General features: G+C 54.7%; 1 protein-coding gene across 1 annotated transcript; it reads right to left on the reverse strand.

The window, feature by feature from the left end:
- Window positions 1–246: 246 nt before the first annotated feature.
- IER3 (immediate early response 3) lies at window positions 247–1537 on the reverse strand. The gene is made up of 2 exons (XM_066252880.1): window positions 1284–1537; window positions 247–1179 (listed from the first exon to the last, which is right to left on the reverse strand). Exons 1-2 carry the CDS (start codon window positions 1491–1493, stop codon window positions 916–918), a joined length of 474 nt encoding a protein of 157 aa, XP_066108977.1. The 5' UTR covers window positions 1494–1537; the 3' UTR covers window positions 247–915.
- Window positions 1538–17789: the final 16252 nt, after the last annotated feature.

Consider the following 17789-nt stretch of genomic DNA (forward strand, 5'->3'; position numbering starts at 1 on the left):
CCCCGGGCTCCTGATGTGATCCTGTGGGCCCGGCGCCCGTGGCAGGGGGGATATTGCCTCATCTGGGCTATGCCCCGCGGCCACTACGGGGAAAACCGCAGACTGGACAAGGAAAGTATGCGTCCGGCCACCGGATGCTGGGTTCCGTGGTCTGGGACGAGGGACTGGGGCCGTGGCCGCCGGGCCCTGGCGCCCGAAGCAGGGAATCGTCGCTGGTAAAGATACACTCAAACGACTGCCGACTGTTAATCGAGTTTATTTGTGTTCACAGAACATACCGGGCGACCCCACAGCCATCCCCTGACAGCCCCCACCCCTCACCCCGTAGCCACCCTTTGGGGACAACTTCAAGGAGATCGAAGGCCAAGGACCTTATTCACAGAGTAGACCCAGGGGGTTGAGATGCTGGAGGACGGAGAGTGTCATCCCCTAAATCCATGGCCCGCCACCGTTCTGGACCCCCAGCCGGCGCCCGCCGACCAGGTCCTCTCTGTTCTCTCCCATCTCCCCTGGTTCTAGACGCCTCCACCAACCCCACCGAGCTCAATAAATACCAAGAGACCTGCATGTGCAGCAGCGGGCACGTCCTGCACCCCTGCATAAGTTAAATAAATATTACATACACCCCTCTATCACCTAGGGGACATACATAAATACATATAAATATTCATTAGGAGCAATGAGATAAATTAACGCCGCCCTCCTTCCCCGCCGGGCTCGGCCCTGCGTGTCCGTGCGTGTCCCGTCCGGGAGCGGGCTGGCAGCTCCACTGTAGTGTTGAGTGCGGGTTGCCCCGGGAGTCCCAGTTTGGGATACGCTCGCTCTCGCGCACCAGATACACCTGGTGTTTGTTTTTTCAGATTCTTGGTTGGGGGGAAGCGGGGTGGGGGGCGGGGGGAGCGTTGAGAGTCCCAGTTAGAAGGCGGCGGGGTGTTGCTGGAGAAAAGTGCTGAGGTCCAGAGCGTAGTCCGAGGACTCCACGGTCAGATTAAATGGCTCCACCAGGGCTGGGGGCGCAGGGGTGGGCGCAGAGGACACGGCGCTGGGGTCTTCCTCCGCGGCCAGGGGCGCCGGCAAGCCTTCTTCAGCCATGAGGATCTGGCACAAGACGACCGTGAGCAGCAGGAAGAGCAGCCTCTTGGCAGGGTTTGGGTCCTCAACAGGCAGCTGCCGCCGGACCTGAGCGGAGACAACCAAGGGAACAGATCAGCCCCGGGTCCTGGCGTCCGGTTATTCCCCCCCGACCTCCCCCCTTCCCGGCCGCACACTTCGGCCACACTTACCACTCGCGGGTAGAGCACCCTACGACTGCGCTTTCGGTGCCCGCGGGAGGCGCTGGGGCGCGCGGCCGGGGACACCGCCGGTTCTGGGAGAGGGTCGAACGTGAAGATCTCAGGACCAGACCCCCGCCGGGGTCCAGGGCTGGTGGAGGGTACTGGGGTCGGGGCCCGCAGGACGGTCATGGTGGGGAGGTTGCTGCGAGAGTGACACATGGTATCTGAGCCGAGAGGAACAATGAGTGCGCCCCGCGGTCTTCCGGAGCCAGTTTATGTACAGCCCAGAACTGGGCGGGCGCGTCTCCGCTCCGCCCCGCTGGAGCCGCCTTGGAAATTCCGAAGATTAAGCAAAGGGTGGGGGCGGGAGTCCGGGCCTGTGCAGCTGTAGATGCCCAAGTACGTGTCGTGTGTGAGTTGAGTAGGGGTGGGTGAGATCCCGGGCTGCAGGCACATGTCGGGACATGTGGCCGCTGGCGAAGGGCCCACACACAGCTTTCGGAGAGGGTTCCACCACAGGCCCCATCTCTGGGGAGGCAAGCAGGACTTACATAAAGAAATCTGGCCATGAGCAAAGTCAAGGAACCACAGTTAAGCGGCTATATCCACACACCTGAAGATGCAGACAGAACACACACACCCCCTGAGCCCCCTGGGGTAGCTCGGTTGGTTAGAGCATCGTTCTGAAGCGGCTAGAGGTGGCCTGATCCATCCCTGGTCAGGGTACATACAGGAACAAATCAGTGTTCCTCTCTCTCTCTCTCTCTCCCTTTCTCTCTCTCTCTCTCTCTCAAATCAATTAAAACAAAAAACAAACCCAGAGGGCAGTAGTTACAGAAATAACCCAGCACAGGAAGAAAAATGAACTCATAGCACATTAGCACGCACAGAGGCAGCCTGCGGGCCTGAGCACACAGGGAAACACACGTTCGAACATTTACACACACACCACACGCAGGGGTGGAAAATTTTCTCCTTCTTCCCTTCTAGGTTCTCGGCTGGTCTAATAATTAAATTGACGTAAGCGTTACCAGGAGAAAAAGATTTTTAATCACCCGCTTAGGGGAGCCCATGAAGGACCTGCGGTGAGAGGCAGCGAGGAGGTGGAGGCCTCCTGGCCGTCCTGAGGACGGGACGGGGGCTCCAGGGCGCAGGGCCGTGCCCGGGGAGAGGAGAGAGGGTGATGGGGAGGCACATGTCCCCTTGCCCAGCAGGACAAGCCTCTCAGATGAAGGTCCCGTCTGCTCACAGCTCTCCTCCTGCCACAGGCCCCTCACGATTCCTTTTGGCAGTGACGGGTGAGGTCCAGAGCTTCTCCTGAGCCTGCCGGTCTTGATGGTCTTCAGCTCAAAGCATTCCCCACGCCAACGTGGCACATGTGGGGTGGCGTGCTCTGCCCCCTTCACCACGCACAATCACACTTACCCACGTGTGCGTGTTCGCACAGAGCCAGGGTACCAAGGCCAGCGATGAACAGGGCGGCAGCTATGCCACCTGGGGCCTGAACACAATTCATGCGAAGAACATTTTAAACCGCGAGGGGTTATGCAAAGAGCGTGGTAGTGGTCATTCTTCCACTTCAGGTAGAGTTTCCACAGTCTCATAACTGCCTTGGAGACAGCTGCTCATGGGCACCATGGGCACTCGTGGGTGGCAGGCACCCTCGTCAAGGTACTGTGGAGAGTACTGAGCTGGTTTCCGTGTACGTGACGCGGGGTGCGCAAGCCCACTCACGGTGGGCACCTCAGGTGTGGGCCAGACCGGAAGAGCTCCCGGAGGGTCCTAAGAAAATGGAAGTCAGTGTGAGGGGGCCCAGAAAGGCTACTGTCCACCAGTCAATCGGGCAAGGCTCCCTGGAAGAGTGGCCTGGGAGGCGCCCTAGAACCGTGGGTGGGACGGCTCAGAGCCCCGACGGGAAGATGACTGTGTGTGAGGGAAATGGAACCAGCCGCCAGCTGGAAAAGTACAGGGTGCATTTGGGGAACCACAAAGAAAACAATCCCAGGGCCAGCTCCCCGTGGAGTGAAGGAGGAGTGGGCAGTCACGGGGGCTGGGAAGGAGCTGGGCAGAGTGGGGACAGCTCAGCGGCCCGGCCAGGGAGCTGGACGTCATCAGACTGTGGAGCTTTGCGGGGCACCGGGTGACGAGACAGAGGGACAGGGCAGGTGGGGGAGCTGGGCGGGCAGGGAGCGTGCCCTGGGGGGGGACACACGGAGGCAGGGGCATCGGGTGACAGACAAGGGAACAGGTCAGGCGGGAGCTGAGTGGGCAGGGAGCATGCCCTGGGGGGGGACACACGGAGGCGGGGGCACCGGGTGACAGACAGGGGGACAGGTCAGGCGGGGGGCTGGGCGGGCAGGGAGCGTGCCCTGGGGGGGACGACACACGGAGGCGGGGACACCGAGTGACGAGACAGGGGGACAGGTCAGGCGGGGGGCTGGGCGGGCACACGGAGGCGGGGGCACCGGGTGACCAGACAGGGGGACAGGGCAGGCAGGGAGCTGGGCGGGCAGGGAGCATGCCCTGGGGGGGGACGACACACGGAGGCGGGGGCACCGGGTGACAGACAGGGGGACAGGTCAGATGGGGAGCTAAGTGGGCAGGGAGCGTGCCCTGGGGGGGGACACACGGAGGCAGGCCGGAATGCTTTGGAAGAGGTGCAGGTGGAAGGTAACAAGGACTTGAAACGGTTCCACGGCAGAGTTTCCAAGAGGAGGGGCGGCTCTGAGAAACATTCCTCGCACGAAACCACCAGAATGTAACCACGAGACGGGTGTGCTCAGTGCCCAGGAGTCTGGGTGGCGAGGGGCACTGACAGCAGAGAACGAAGCGAGCAAGGCTGACTCCAGAAGCCTGAAACGCCGTGGGCTCAGCAGACCTCTGCCGCAGATCCTGTGAGGCCCGGGGCACCGGCTGGGCACACGGCTGGCCTCTCCCGTCAGAACTGTCACACGTGTCTGTGTCCGCCACAGGACCCACCTCAGTGCCTGCGTGTCATGGCTGCTCAGTAATCTTTTTTCCCCTTGACTTATTGATTTTAGAGAGAGAGGAAGGGAGAGAGAGAGAGAGAGAGACAGGAACATTGATCTGTCCCTGCATCTGCCCTGACCAGGGATTGAACCCACAACCTTTGCCCATGGAGACGATACTCCAACCAACAGAGCTGTCCAGCCAGGGCTCAATATTCTTGATAAATGAAAGAAGGAAAATGCAGGACTGAAAAATACACACTGGCTGGGTCACCCCAAGCTTTTGAGACATGGATACCTTCCTTCAAACCCCCCATACAAACTTGTAGCTTCTTAAGAAAAGCCAGGACAGTTTTCTTTCTTTCTTTCTTTCTTTCTTTCTTTCTTTCTTTCTTTCTTCTTTCTTTCTTTCTTTCTTTCTTTCTTTCTTTCTTTCTTTCCTTCCTTCCTTCCTTCCTTCCTTCCTTCCTTCCTTCCTTCCTTCCTTCCTTCCTTTTTCCAGAGACAGAGAGAGAGTCAGAGAGAGGGACAGATAGGGACGGAGAGAGATGAGAAGCATCAATCATCAGTTTTTCGTTGTGACACCTTAGTTGTTCATTGATTGCTTCCTCGTATGTGCCTTGACTGGGGGGCTACAGCAGACCGAGTAACCCCTTGCTCGAGCCAGCGACCTTGGGTCCAAGCTGGTGATCTTCTGCTCAAACCAGATGAGCCCGTGCTCAAGCTGGCGACCTCAGGGTCACGAACCTGGGTCCTCCGCATCCCAGTCTGACGCTCTATCCACTGCGCCACTGCCTGGTCAGGGAAGCTTGGACAATTCTTATCCAGACAACAAACAAAAAACTCCTAAGGGCATTTCTCAACCGTTGGGCTAGACCCACATACATCACTGCTGCAGGTACACCTGCTGCCCGGGGCCGTGTGTGACATCACTTGACACTCACTAGTCCCGTCTAAATGTGGGGCCCCTTCAGCATCGCACGCTTCTTCCAGACAGGCGTGAAACACATCTCCCCCACAAAGACACATCCTTTCCCCATCATCCTATTTACACTCACTAGTCCCATCTAAACGTGGGGCCCCTTCAGCATCGCACGCTTCTCCCAGACAGGCGTGAAACACATCTCCCCCACAAAGACACATCCTTTCCCCACCGTCCTACATCTGTACTCACACCCAGCCCAAGGCAGCCCGCCCCTACCACATGGCGCCCGACACAGATGGACGACCCCTGACGTGACATGTGTGGACGGGCCACGTGCTCACGAAGGCACAGGTTTGGGTGGCCCCCCAGATCGGGAGTGCACACTTGTTTATGATGGAAAGTTTCTCCGGGCCACTGGGCAGGGGAGGGGGTGGAGGGAGCCGGTCAGGCTCTTGTCTGGAGCCAGGACCTCCAGCTGGGCCTCGTTATTCTCACTGACCTTCTGCCACAGACAGACCCTTTTTTTTTTTTTGAGATTTATTAATTCATTTTACAGAGAGAAGAGGGTGGGGAGTGAAAATATCAACTCAGAGTTGCTTCATTTTATTGTGTTTTTTGTTTGTTTGTTTGTTGTTGTTTTTTACAGAGACAGAGTCAGAGAGAGGGCTAGACAGGAACAGACAGACAGAAACAGAGAGAAATGAGAAGCATCAATCATCAGTTTTTCGTTGCAACACTTTAGTTGTTCATTGATTGCTTTCTCATATGTGCCTTGACCATGGGCCTTCAGCAGACCCAGTAATCTCTTGCTGGAGCCAGCGACCTTGGGTCCAAGCTGGTGAGTTTCGCTTAAACCAAATGAGCCCGCGCTCAAGCTGGCGACCTCAGGGTCTCGAACCTGGGTCCTCTGCATCCCAGTCCGACGCTCTATCCACTGCGCCACTGCCTGGTCAGGCAGAGTCATTTTATTTTAGTTGTTCATTGCTTGCTTGTCCTATGTGCCTTGACCAGGCCAACACGGGGCTTTGAGCCTGGGGAACACCAGCGTTCCAGGCTGATGCTTCATCCACTGGGCCACCACCAGCCGGGCCAGATAACTCTTTCTTTGTGGCAAGACCAGAAGGGGACAAAGAGCAGAAGCAGAGAAACTGAGCACTCGCAGTCCTCTCTTTTGTGTGTGTGTGTGTGACAGAGACAGAGAGAGACAGAAATAGAGGGACAGACAGGGATAGACAGAAAGGGAGAGAGATGAGAAGCATCAATTCTTTGTTGCAGCACCTTAGTTGTTTATTGATTGCTTTCTCATATCTGCCTTGTACAGGGAGGGGGCTACAGCAGAAAGAGTAACCCCTTGCTCAAGCCGGTGACCTTGGGCTTCAAGCCAGCAACCATGTCTATGATCTCACGCTCAAACCAGCAACCCTGTGTTCAAGCTGGTGACCTTGGGGTTTCAAACCTGGGTCCTCTGCATCCCAGTCCGAAGTTCTATCCACTGCGCCACCGCCTGGTCAGGCTCACCGTCCCTCTTAACCAATGCCACCCTCATTCCTGCTAAGTCTCCAAGACTCAGGGCTCTCCCCCACCCAGCCCAGCCCTCCATGCAGAAAGCTGAGGAAAGGTTAATTACGAGTGAATCATTAAACCAATGAGGGGGTTTGGAGGTGAGAGCTGAGAACTGAGTTAAGGCCGGAAAGGGCCGGGAACCGAGACCTGCTGAACCGGTTCTCACTGCCCCGTCCTGGGCCAGCAGGTCCTTGGGCCTTTCCATTTCGAGAGCGAGCTGTCCTCACGTCCACCCCAGCTACCCAGGTCACCAGGCTCCTTCAGTCCCCTGCTCTGACCTGTTACCTGACCTCATACTCACCCCCTTCTCAGCCCCTTGTTTTCTTCATTACAGCGACCGCCAGAGAGGGTCCTTTTAAATATTTGTGTCCTTTCTGCTGTCGGTGTCCCCACTGGGATATAATTTCCCTGAGGCCTCTGGTCCACGCCTGTCCTTTTCTGCACCATAACCCTGTGCTCTGTCCAGCATGGGGCCTCTCACTACGAGGGGCTTAATAAATACCCTTCAACCCCTCTCTTCCGAGGGGCTACTCCTCACCCCCCAGAGACCCTCTTGAAAGACGAGGTTGAGGGATGCTCAGCCGATGCTCAGAATGATGTGCCCAGATCACGAAGAACCGTGCTGGCCTGGGAGGCAACGCCCTGGCCCTCACCCCTCTGAAGTCCCCGGATGTAAGAGTCAAGAGCCGTTATGCCTGCACCCCACCTGGATTACTGCCCCTCTGTGCCTGCCCCCCACCCGGATTACTGCCCCTCTGTGCCCGCCCCCACCTGGATTACTGCCCCTCTGTGCCCGCGCCCCACCTGGATTACTGCCCCTCTGTGCCCGCCCCTCCTGGATTACTGCCCCTCTGTGCCCGCCCTCACCTGGATTACTGCCCCTCTGTGAGCCTACGCCCCACCCGGATTACTGCCCCTCTGTGCCCGCCCCCCACCCAGATTACTGCCCCTCTGTGAGCCTGCGCCCCACCTGGATTACTGCCCCTCTGTGTGCCCGCGCCCCACCTGGATTACTGCCCCTCTGTGCCCGCCCCCACCCGGATTACTGCCCCTCTGTGCCTGCGCCCCACCTGGATTACTGCCCCTCTGTGCCTGCGCCCCCACCTGGATTACTGCCCCTCTGTGTGCCCGCCCCCACCTGGATTACTGCCCCTCTGTGCCCGCCCCCACCTGGATTACTGCCCCTCTGTGCCTGCCCCACCTGGATTACTGCCCCTCTGTGAGCCTATGCCCCACCCGGATTACTGCCCCTCTGTGCCCGCCCCCACCTGGATTACTGCCCCTCTGTGCCCGCCCCCACCTGGATTACTGCCCCTCTGTGCCTGCCCCCCACCTGGATTACTGCCCCTCTGTGAGCCTACGCCCCACCCGGATTACTGCCCCTCTGTGCCCGCCCCCACCTGGATTACTGCCCCTCTGTGCCTGCTCCCCACCTGGATTACTGCCCCTCTGTGCCCGCCCTCACCTGGATTACTGCCCCTCTGTGTGCCCGCGCCCCACCTGGATTACTGCCCCTCTGTGCCTGCCCCCCACCCGGATTACTGCCCCTCTGTGCCCGCCCCCTCCTGGATTACTGCCCCTCTGTGCCCGCCCCCACCTGGATTACTGCCCCTCTGTGTGCCTGCGCCCCACCTGGATTACTGCCCCTCTGTGCCCGCCCCCTCCTGGATTACTGCCCCTCTGTGCCCGCCCCACCTGGATTACTGCCCCTCTGTGCCTGCGCCCCACCTGGATTACTGCCCCTCTGTGTGCCCGCGCCCCACCTGGATTACTGCCCCTCTGTGCCTGCCCCCCACCCGGATTACTGCCCCTCTGTGCCCGCCCCCACCTGGATTACTGCCCCTCTGTGCCCACGCCCCACCTGGATTACTGCCCCTGTGTGCCCGCGCCCCACCTGGATTACTGCCCCTCTGTGAGCCTGCGCCCCACCTGGATTACTGCCCCTCTGTGAGCCTAGGCTAGGTTGGGGGACAAAGGTTCTGAGCAGGAGGCAGTCTGGGAGGCTGGGGGAGGGGACCGGTCATCGGAAGTGGGAGCATCCACGGAAGGGAAGCAGGGACAGAGAGGGCTGGAGCAAGGGTCCTGGGGCCAGGGAATGAAAACTCCCAGCTCTGAAATAACTAAGATGGGAAGCAACAAGGAGTTGATGCTCCTCATCTCTCCTCCCCCCTCTCTTCCTCCCTGTTTCTCTTTCTCTGAGGAAAGAGGAGAAAGCGGACCGCTCTGAGCGGCAGCTGGCCTTTGGAAGTCCGGGCGGAACTGTTTGTTGACTCGAGATGGGTTTGAGATAGAAAGGACCCAGGAGGGAGCAAGCACAGCCGTGTTATCACCACCTCTTAGTGTTCCAGGAAACTGGGATTGAATTCCAGCCCTGCTCCTTATGGAGCCAGGACAGTGGGCCAGCTCCTCCACATTCCTGAGAGCCTTTCCTCAGCTGAAAGGGGACGAGTTAGCCTCCAGGCGAGAGCCGGGATGAAGCGGTGCTTCTCCTGTGGAGGCTGTTATCGTGATGCTAGATCCTGGGGAGGAGAGGCCGTGCCTCGGAGCAGATACGGGCAGCGGGCAGCCAACCCAGGAAGGCGTAGGAGGCCGGGATGAGAAAATCACTGCCAAGTGCTAAGGTCATCAGGAGATAGGATCTTCCTTTCTATCCCCCCTTCCCTCTTCCTCCATCTCGGGCTGGGTTGGTGACTTTTTCTATTCTCCAGAAGAACAGAGAGAGACTTCTGCATTCCTAGTTGTTGTTCAGCCAACCCTGGACTTTTACGCCCCCTCCGGCTGGCCTTCAGACGTACACGCACCTGCTGGCCAGGACAATTCTCGCCAGAGGTGTGGCGGCCGGGCGGGGCGGCGATTTCTTGGCAGTGAGTTAATAAATGACCCCTAAAGATGTTCTTTCCGGCCCCAGGAGAGCCCAGATCAGACCGAGGCGGTTTTCCCTGACGCAAAAGAATGGCGCGAGCGCCCGGAGCGTCCCGTCCCCGGCGAGGTCACAGAAAGAACATGGTGTCCCTGCGCTGGCATGCAACTCTGCCCCACGCAGCCCAGATTCCCTGGGGGCTGTTGAGGGTGGGGAGCTGGGGAAAGGGCACGGCACCCCCCTGTTCTTGGGCCGGCACTGGCTTCCTGGGACCCCCGGAGTTGCAGCTCCTCCCTGTGGCCTGTTAACCAAGCGCAGGAGGGCAGGACGTCCCTGTCCCCCATCGCTCTCCGCTGTGCTGGGTGTCCAGAGCTGCGGTCTCCCTGCCGGCCGCCGAGGAGACTGGAGATGGACAGCTCTTTGCTTCACTAGAGAAACTAGGGCCTACGTCTCTGATGGTCGCTGCCATGTCAGCATCAGAGAGTATGATTGAGATTTTTCTTTTTCTTTTCAGTGAGAAGAGAGAGGAAGGGAGATGAGAAACATCGACTTGTGGCACCTTTGTTGTTCATTGATTGCTTTCTTATTATGTGCCTTGACCGAGGGGCTCCAGTTGAGCCAGTGACCCCTTGCCCAAGCCAGTGACCTTGGGCTTCAAGCCAGCGACCTTTGGGCTCGAGCCAATGACCACGAAGTCATGTCTATGATCCCACGCTGAAGCTGGTGACCCTGCGCTCAAGCCAGAGACCTCAGGGTTTCCAGCTTGGGTCCTCTGCATCCCAGGCCAAGGCTCTATCTGCTGCGCCACCACCTGGTCACCACCTGGTCAGGATGATTGAGATTTTTTTTTTTAAAAGACTTGTAAAGCCAGTAGCAACAGCCACCATCACAACCGCCTGGCCCATGTAGGTTTGCATTATGATTCGAATAGACCAGGGGTCCCCAAACTTTTTACACAGGGGCCAGTTCACTGTCCCTCAGACCATTGGAGGGCCGGACTATAAAAAAAACTATGAACAAATCCTTATGCACACTGCACATATCTTATTTTAAAGTAAAAAAAACAAAATAGATACAAATATAATACTTAAAATAAAGAATAAGTAAATTTAAATCAACAAACTGACCAGTATTTCAATGGGAACTATGGGCCTGCTTTTGGCTAATGAGATGGTCAATGGGCTCCTCTCACTGACCACCAATGAAAGAGGTGCCCCTTCTGGAAGTGCGGCAGGGGCCAGATAAATGGCCTCAGGGGGCTGCATGCGGCCCGTGGGCCGTAGTTTGGGGACCCCTGGAATAGACGGTAATGAAACGATGGAGCCAAGAACTGGTGGGCCATTAGCTTTAATCCTAGCTTGCATCCAGTGGGCAAGAAATACACACAATGGGAAAACACTTCCCTTTCCATTCAGGGCTTCCAAAGCCACTGACTCATCCGAGTTTCCTAGTGTAAGGCCAGTTGCCGCGGCCACCATCACAGCCACCTGGCCCATGTTAAGAAACAATGGAGCTTGCCTGACTAGGCGGTGGCGCAGTGAATAGAGCGTCAGACTGGGATGCAGAAGGACCTAGGTTCGAGACTTGAGGTCGCCAGCTTGAGCGTGGGCTCATCTGGCTTGAGCAAAAGCTCACCAGCTTGGACCCAAGGTCGCTGGCTTGAGCAAGGGGTTACTTGGTCTGCTGAAGGCCCGCGGTCAAGGCACATATGAGAAAACAATCAATGAACAACTAATGTGTCACAATGCACAACGAAAAACTAATGATTGATGCTAGTCATGTGTCCGTTCCTGTCTGTTTGTCCCTGTCTATCCCTCTCTCTGACTCTCTCTCTGTCTCTGTAAAAAAACAAACAAACAAAAAAAAGAAACAACGGAGCCAAAAACTGATGGGCCATTATCTCTAATCCTAGCTTGCACCCAGCTGGCAAGTAAAAACACACACTGGGCTCACAAAACCCACTCATTCAGTGCTCACAAAGCTACTGACTTATCCGAGTTTCCTAGAATCAAAGGTTTCTAGCTCACCAGCCTCATTCTCCTTTGTTCCCCATCTCCTTCCTTCTCCCTGCACAAACTCTGCACTAACTGGCTTCTCCCTCAGCACTCCACCATCTTGGCTGCCTCTCCTCTCCTCCATGTGGCCTTTCTCTGCTCTCCAACCTGCTCTCCTCTCTAATGCTAATCTCAGGAACCGAGAGAGAGCAAGTTCCTGGTCTGCCCCACTTTATAGTGCAGAAATCAAAACCTTTAATCCAATATACAAATAAGGAAGTCTCTGATACAAAGTCACTTATCTGAGGCATAATGGGATTCCTCATGAGAGTGCACCACCCCACATCATGCAACAGTCAAGGGTGTGGGGAAAAGCTTAGTCTTAAAACTAAGCCTTAGGCTATAACTACCCTGCCTGCTTACAGCCTGTCCCCCACACCCAATGCAAACTATAAGTGAACAAACATATATATCATATTTACAAACTTATTTGACCAACACCTAGAATCGAAGGTTTCTACCTCACCAGCCTTATTCACCTCTGTTCCCATCTCCTTCTCTCTGCACAAACTCTTCTCCTTCAGCACTCTACCATCTTGGCTGCTTCTCCTCTCTTCCTTGTGGCCTTTCTCTGCTCTCCTCCAGCATGGGCTCCTCTGCCCTATTTTATAGTGTAGAAATCAAAACCTTTAATCCAGGGGTTGGGAAACTTTTTGGTTGAGAGAACCATGAACACCACATATTTTAAAACAACGACCCATGTACGTTAAGCATTATCCAATAAAAATTTGGTGTTGTCCCAAAGGACAGCTGTGATTGGCTCCAGCAACCCGCAACCATGAACATAAGTGGTAGAAAATGAATGGATTGTAATACATGAGAATGTTTTATATTTTTCTTTTTTTTCTTTTTTGTATTTTTCTGAAGTTGGAAACGGGGAGGCAGTCAGACAGACTCCCCATTTCTAGCGCCTGAGGCAGAGGCTATGGAGCCATCCTCAGCGCCCGGGCCAACTCTGCTCCAATGGAGCGTTGGCTGCAGGAGGGGAAGAGAGAGACAGAGAGGAAGGAGAGGGGGAGGGGTGGAGAAGCAGATGGGCGCTTCTCCTGTGTGCCCTGGCAGGGAATCGAACTCGGGACTCCTGCATGCCAGGCGGACGCTCTACCACTGGGCCAACCAGCCAGGGCTGAATGTTTTATATTTTTAACGTTATTATTTTTTTTAACTTTTTTTTTTTTTTTTTACAGAGACAGAGGGATAGAAAGGGACAGACAGACAGGAACGGAGAGAGATGAGAAGCATCAATCATCAGTTTTTCGTTGCGACACCTTAGTTCATTGATTGCTTTCTCATATGTGCCTTGACCAGGGGCCTTCAGCAGACTGAGTAACCCCTTGCTCAAGCCAGTGACCTTGGGTCTAAGCTGGTGAACTTTGCTCAAACCAGATGAGCCTGTGCTCAAGCTGGCGACCTTGGGGTCTTGAACCTGGATCCTCCGCATCCCAGTCCAACGCTCTATCCACTGCGCCACCGCCTGGTCAGGCGTCATTATTTTTTTATTAAAGATTTGTCTGTGAGCCAGATGCAGCCATCAAAAGAGCCACATCTGGCTTGCAAACCATAGGTTCCCAACCCCTGCTTTAATCCAATATACAAACAAGGAAGTCTCTGATACAAAGTCACTTATCTGAGGCATAATGGGATTCCTCATGAGAGTGCACCACCCCACATCATGCAATCAGTCAAGGGTATGGGGAAAAGCTTTGTCTTAAAACTAAGCCTTAGGCCAGTGGTCCCCAACCCCCGGGCCGTGGACCAGTACTGGTCCGTGGGCCATTTGGTACCGGTCCGCAGAGAAAGAATAAATAACATATTATTTCACTTATTTTATATTTAAGTCTGAACGATGTTTTATTTTTTAAAAATGACCAGATTCCCTCTGTTACATCTAAGACTCACTCTTGATGCTTGTCTCGGTCACGTGATACATTTATCCGTCCTACCCTAAAGGCCGGTCTGTGAAAATATTTTCTGACATTAAACCGGTCAGTGGTCCAAAAAAGGTTGGGGACCACTGCCTTAGGCTATAAGGACCCTGCCTGCTTACAGCCTGTTCCCCACATCCACTGCAAACTATAAGTGAGCAAACATATATATATTTGCAAACTTATTTGACCCACAACTTTATTTATTGATTTTACAGAGAGAGGAGGGGGTGCAGAACGAGAAGTAGTTGCTTCACTCCAGCTGTCCAGTGGTTGCCTGTCTGTCTTACATGCCTCAGCTGGGCAAGCCAAGGGTTTTGAACCGGCGACCTCAGCATTCCAGGTCGTGGCTTCATCCACTGCACCACCACAGGCCAGGCTGATTGAGATTTAATTCAAAGTATAATCATGGGGGGGCAGTGCAACAAATAAAGCATTTCCCCTTTTTTCGTGTGGCCTTTCCGGTGCCCTGTGTCACTGGACGGCTTGATCTGCACTGTCCAGGGCTTAGAGGGAAGGCTCTGCAATGAGCCCCCCTCCTCTGCAAGCCCCAGGATTCGGCAGCGTCCTCCAGGTGCCCCAAAGTCTGACTGACGTGCCTCCCCGGGGGGGCGGGTTTCTTGGAAGGTTCGAGGGCGCAGGCCCCACCCTCCCAGTAGGCCGGTGGGGGCGGGGCGCAGCAGCGGAGCTTGCGTGTCAAGGCGGGGGTGGACCCGCTGCCAGAGGGTGACCCCTGCGGCGGTTTTCTGGGAAAGATAGTTGCCCCGTGTGGTGACTCAGAACCAAGTGAAGGAAAAAACACGCTCACTCAGTTGCTGGCAGCCTCTCCCGCCAGCCTGGCTTCCACCATGAGCTCATGAAAGAGGAAGCTGGGAGGGACAGGCCGCGGCCGCCCCATCCCCCTTGCCTGCCTTCCTCGGCCTCATCAGCTCCCTGGAGAGTCTGGGCCCTTTGCTGCTGCTGTCATCCCGACAGCGCTGGCCCTTTTATGACACACTCCCTTCCTAGACGCCTGCTCAGTGGTTTCCCGGCTTGGAATTCCCACCCAGCGCAGAAGGGACTGCTCACCGCGGGGGTTGTGGGGGTGGGGGTCGGAGACACTAAGAGCGCTCGGATTTGCTCCAGGACCTCACATCTCTGGACCAGGCTGGGGGTGCTAACCCTGGGAGCCCGCACGGAGGGCTCCCCACCTCAGGACAGGGGCAGGGTCCCAGAGGACTGGGCAGCTGCTTCTTCGTTGAGACTTATGATTGACAGGATATTTTTGGTATTCGTAATTCGCAACAATCCACCTTTTATTTCCCATTATGCGGATATTAATCCATATTTTATTTCAATGGAAATGAGGGGGGAGGAAGGACGGGCCCTTCTCCCTCCACTTGGTTTTCCCCAGAGCTTCCTTGTCCAAAGGCGGACTGACCAGCCAGTGCCTGCTTCTTCCACGCCTCGCGGCTCTGGGGTGGGAGGCAGCGCTGGCCTCCTGAGGCGAGGTCAGTGAGGTGGTCTCACAGGCTTCTCTCCCAAGCCGGCTGCCTCCCCGACCCCTGACATGTGGCACCATGCCTGATGTGTGTGTGTTTTCACACACGCGGTTTCCTTTTTCCTCTCCATCCTCCTGGGAAAAACCCACTCTGAGTCCCCCCTGCAGATTCTACTTTGAACATAATCTCTTGAAGTAGCAAACACAGCATACAGCATTCCAGTCCTTTGTCTGCTGATCTCTCTGATTGCCTGGAACTGCACAGTGACGTTGTGATGCGGTCATTTTGATGAGAGGGAGTTTTTTGACATGGCCAAAAAAAGTCATTATATTGTCAGAGTTTAAAGAAAATCAGTGGCCCTGGCCGGTTGGCTCAGTGGTAGAGTGTCAGCCTGGTATGTGGATGTCCTGGGTTCTATTTCCTGTTAGGGCACACAGGAGAAGCAGCCATCTGTTTCTCCACCCCTCCCCTCCTGCTTCTCTCTCTCTCTCTCTCTCTCTCTCTCTCTCTTTATCTCTCTCCTCCTACAGCCATGGCTTGATTGGAGCGAGTTGGCCTCTAGGGCACTGAGGATGGCTCCCTGGCCTTCCCTCAGGCACTAAAAATAGCTCAGTTGCCAAGCAACAGAGCAACGGCCCCAGATGGGCAGAGCATGACCCCATGGGGGACTTGTCAGGTGAATCCTTGTCCAGGTGCCTGCAGGAGTCTGTTTCTCTGCCTCTCTGCTTCTCACTTAAGGAAAAAAAAAAAAAAGGAAAGAAAATCAGTAAGAAATGTATAAACCAGATCTCCTTAACCCACCCTTGTGGGTTGTGCTCATCCTGTCTCTGGCTCCCAGCCTTTCGCGTAGAATTTGGGAGTGCTAGTGATGTTACCTTTTCTTAAAATTTTAAACCAGGTATATTGACGCATACCTTACATATGGTAAGACACATCCTTTTTTAGGAGTACAAACTCACGTCGTTGTGTAAATGGCACGACAACCATCTAGCCTATTTCTGCCGCCCTAGAGAGTGTCTCGTGCGACTTGGCCGTCACTACCCGCTCCGCACTCCCGGCCCCTAGTGACCATGATCGGATTCTGTCCCTGTAGTGTTACCTATTCTAGAATGTCATGTAAACAAAACCACACTCTTTTGTGTCTGGGGTCTTCAGTTCAGCCTACCATTTCTGTGATTCATCCGTGTTCCTGATGAACCAGTAACTCTTTCCTTTTGATTTCTGAATAATATTTCATTGTTTAAATATACTACAGTTGACTTATTCACTCGCATTGATGAACATGTGTATTTTTTCTTGCTTTTGGACTAGTATGAATTAAGCTGCTATGAACATTTATATACAGCTTTTTTTTTTTTGTGGTCATGTGTTCTTATTTCTCGAGTAAAACATCTAGGAGTAGAATAACTTCGTATATATTTAACTTTACAAGAAATGGTCAGTCCTAGCCAGGAAGCTCAGCTGGTTAGAGCGTCACCCCAATATGCCAAGGTTGCAGGTTCGATGCTGGGTCAGGGCACCTATCGGAATCAACCAGCCCTGGCCGGATTGGGCCGGTTGGTTTTGAAGCGTTGTCCTGGAGCACAGAGGTTGCCGGTTTGATTCCCCAGTCAGGGCACACACAGGAACAGATCTATGTTCCTGTCTCTCAAAACATAAAAATAAGAAAAATGATTAAAAAAAGAATCAATCAATGACAGCATAAATTAGTGGAACAACACATTGATGTTTCTTTCTCTCTCTCGCTGGTCTCCCTTCCTCTTTCTCTCTCTAAAAAAATAAAAAATCAAAGCGTCGACCTGGAAATGCTGAGATCGCCAGTTCAAAACCCTGGGCTTGCCTGGTCAAGGCACATATGGGAGTTGATGCTTCCAGCTCCTCCCCCTTCTCTCTCTCTGTCTCTCTCTCCTCTCTCTCCCTCTCTCTCTCTCTCCCCTTTTCTCTCTCCTCTCTAAAAATGAATAAATAAATAAAAATAAAATAAAATAAATAAAAAAAATCAACAAATAAGTTTTAAAAAGGCATGGCTGTGCTGTGTTTCCAGAGTTTTACCCTCTGACGGGACTATTTTAAGGAGGTTGCCTCAGAATGTTACTGTTGCAAATTCCTGCCTCGGTCTGCCAAGCCCACGTGTCTTCTTTGACAGAGAACAGCTCTGCAGGCTGGTTACCCCCGGGGACAGGGATGGAACAGGGATGGGCCGGAATGCAGACATCCCTGCTGCTGAGGGACAGGAAGGTCCTCAGCAGTTTCCAGGGTCCGGCAGCAGCTGCAGGAGCACATCCACCCCCTGCCCCGACCCCCTGAGGCTCAGCATCTGTCCCGTGCGTTCCCTGGTCCCCCTGTCTGCGTCCCCTATGTAACACCAGCCCACACTCCCCGCGCCCGCGCGTGTCTGATCAGCACTCATCGGTTTGGACGCCCCCACAAAGCCCCATCACTGCTGTTATCTGTATCTTCATTCTACAGGTGAGGGAAGTGAGTGGTCCCACGAGGCGGCTCACTGTCTCCAGTGGGAGCCCTGGTCTACCCTATTCCTAAAACCCGCCCGCCGTGAGCCCCTCGGCCAGAGGGTGGACACAGCCGCCTGTCCACTTGGGCTCACTTCCGTGTTCTTGCTCGTCTGTGTTTTTACACTGTAAGCTTCTGAGAAGAGAGCTTTTAATTTTTTTTTTTTAAGATTTTATTTATTCATGATAGAGAGGAGAGAGAGAGAGAAGGGGGAAGGAGCTGGAAGC

The sequence above is a fragment of the Saccopteryx bilineata genome, chromosome 1, assembly GCF_036850765.1.
Source record: "Saccopteryx bilineata isolate mSacBil1 chromosome 1, mSacBil1_pri_phased_curated, whole genome shotgun sequence".
Lineage (NCBI taxonomy): Eukaryota > Metazoa > Chordata > Mammalia > Chiroptera > Emballonuridae > Saccopteryx > Saccopteryx bilineata.

Bases quoted from the DNA above. Each gene is read 5' to 3' on its own strand.
- IER3 (XM_066252880.1), bottom strand. From the start codon at position 1,493: ATGTGTCACTCTCGCAGCAACCTCCCCACCATGACCGTCCTGCGGGCC. The intron at 1,180-1,283 runs GTAAGTGTGGCC...GTCTCCGCTCAG, and splicing joins GGGTGCTCTACCCGCGAGTG to GTCCGGCGGCAGCTGCCTGT.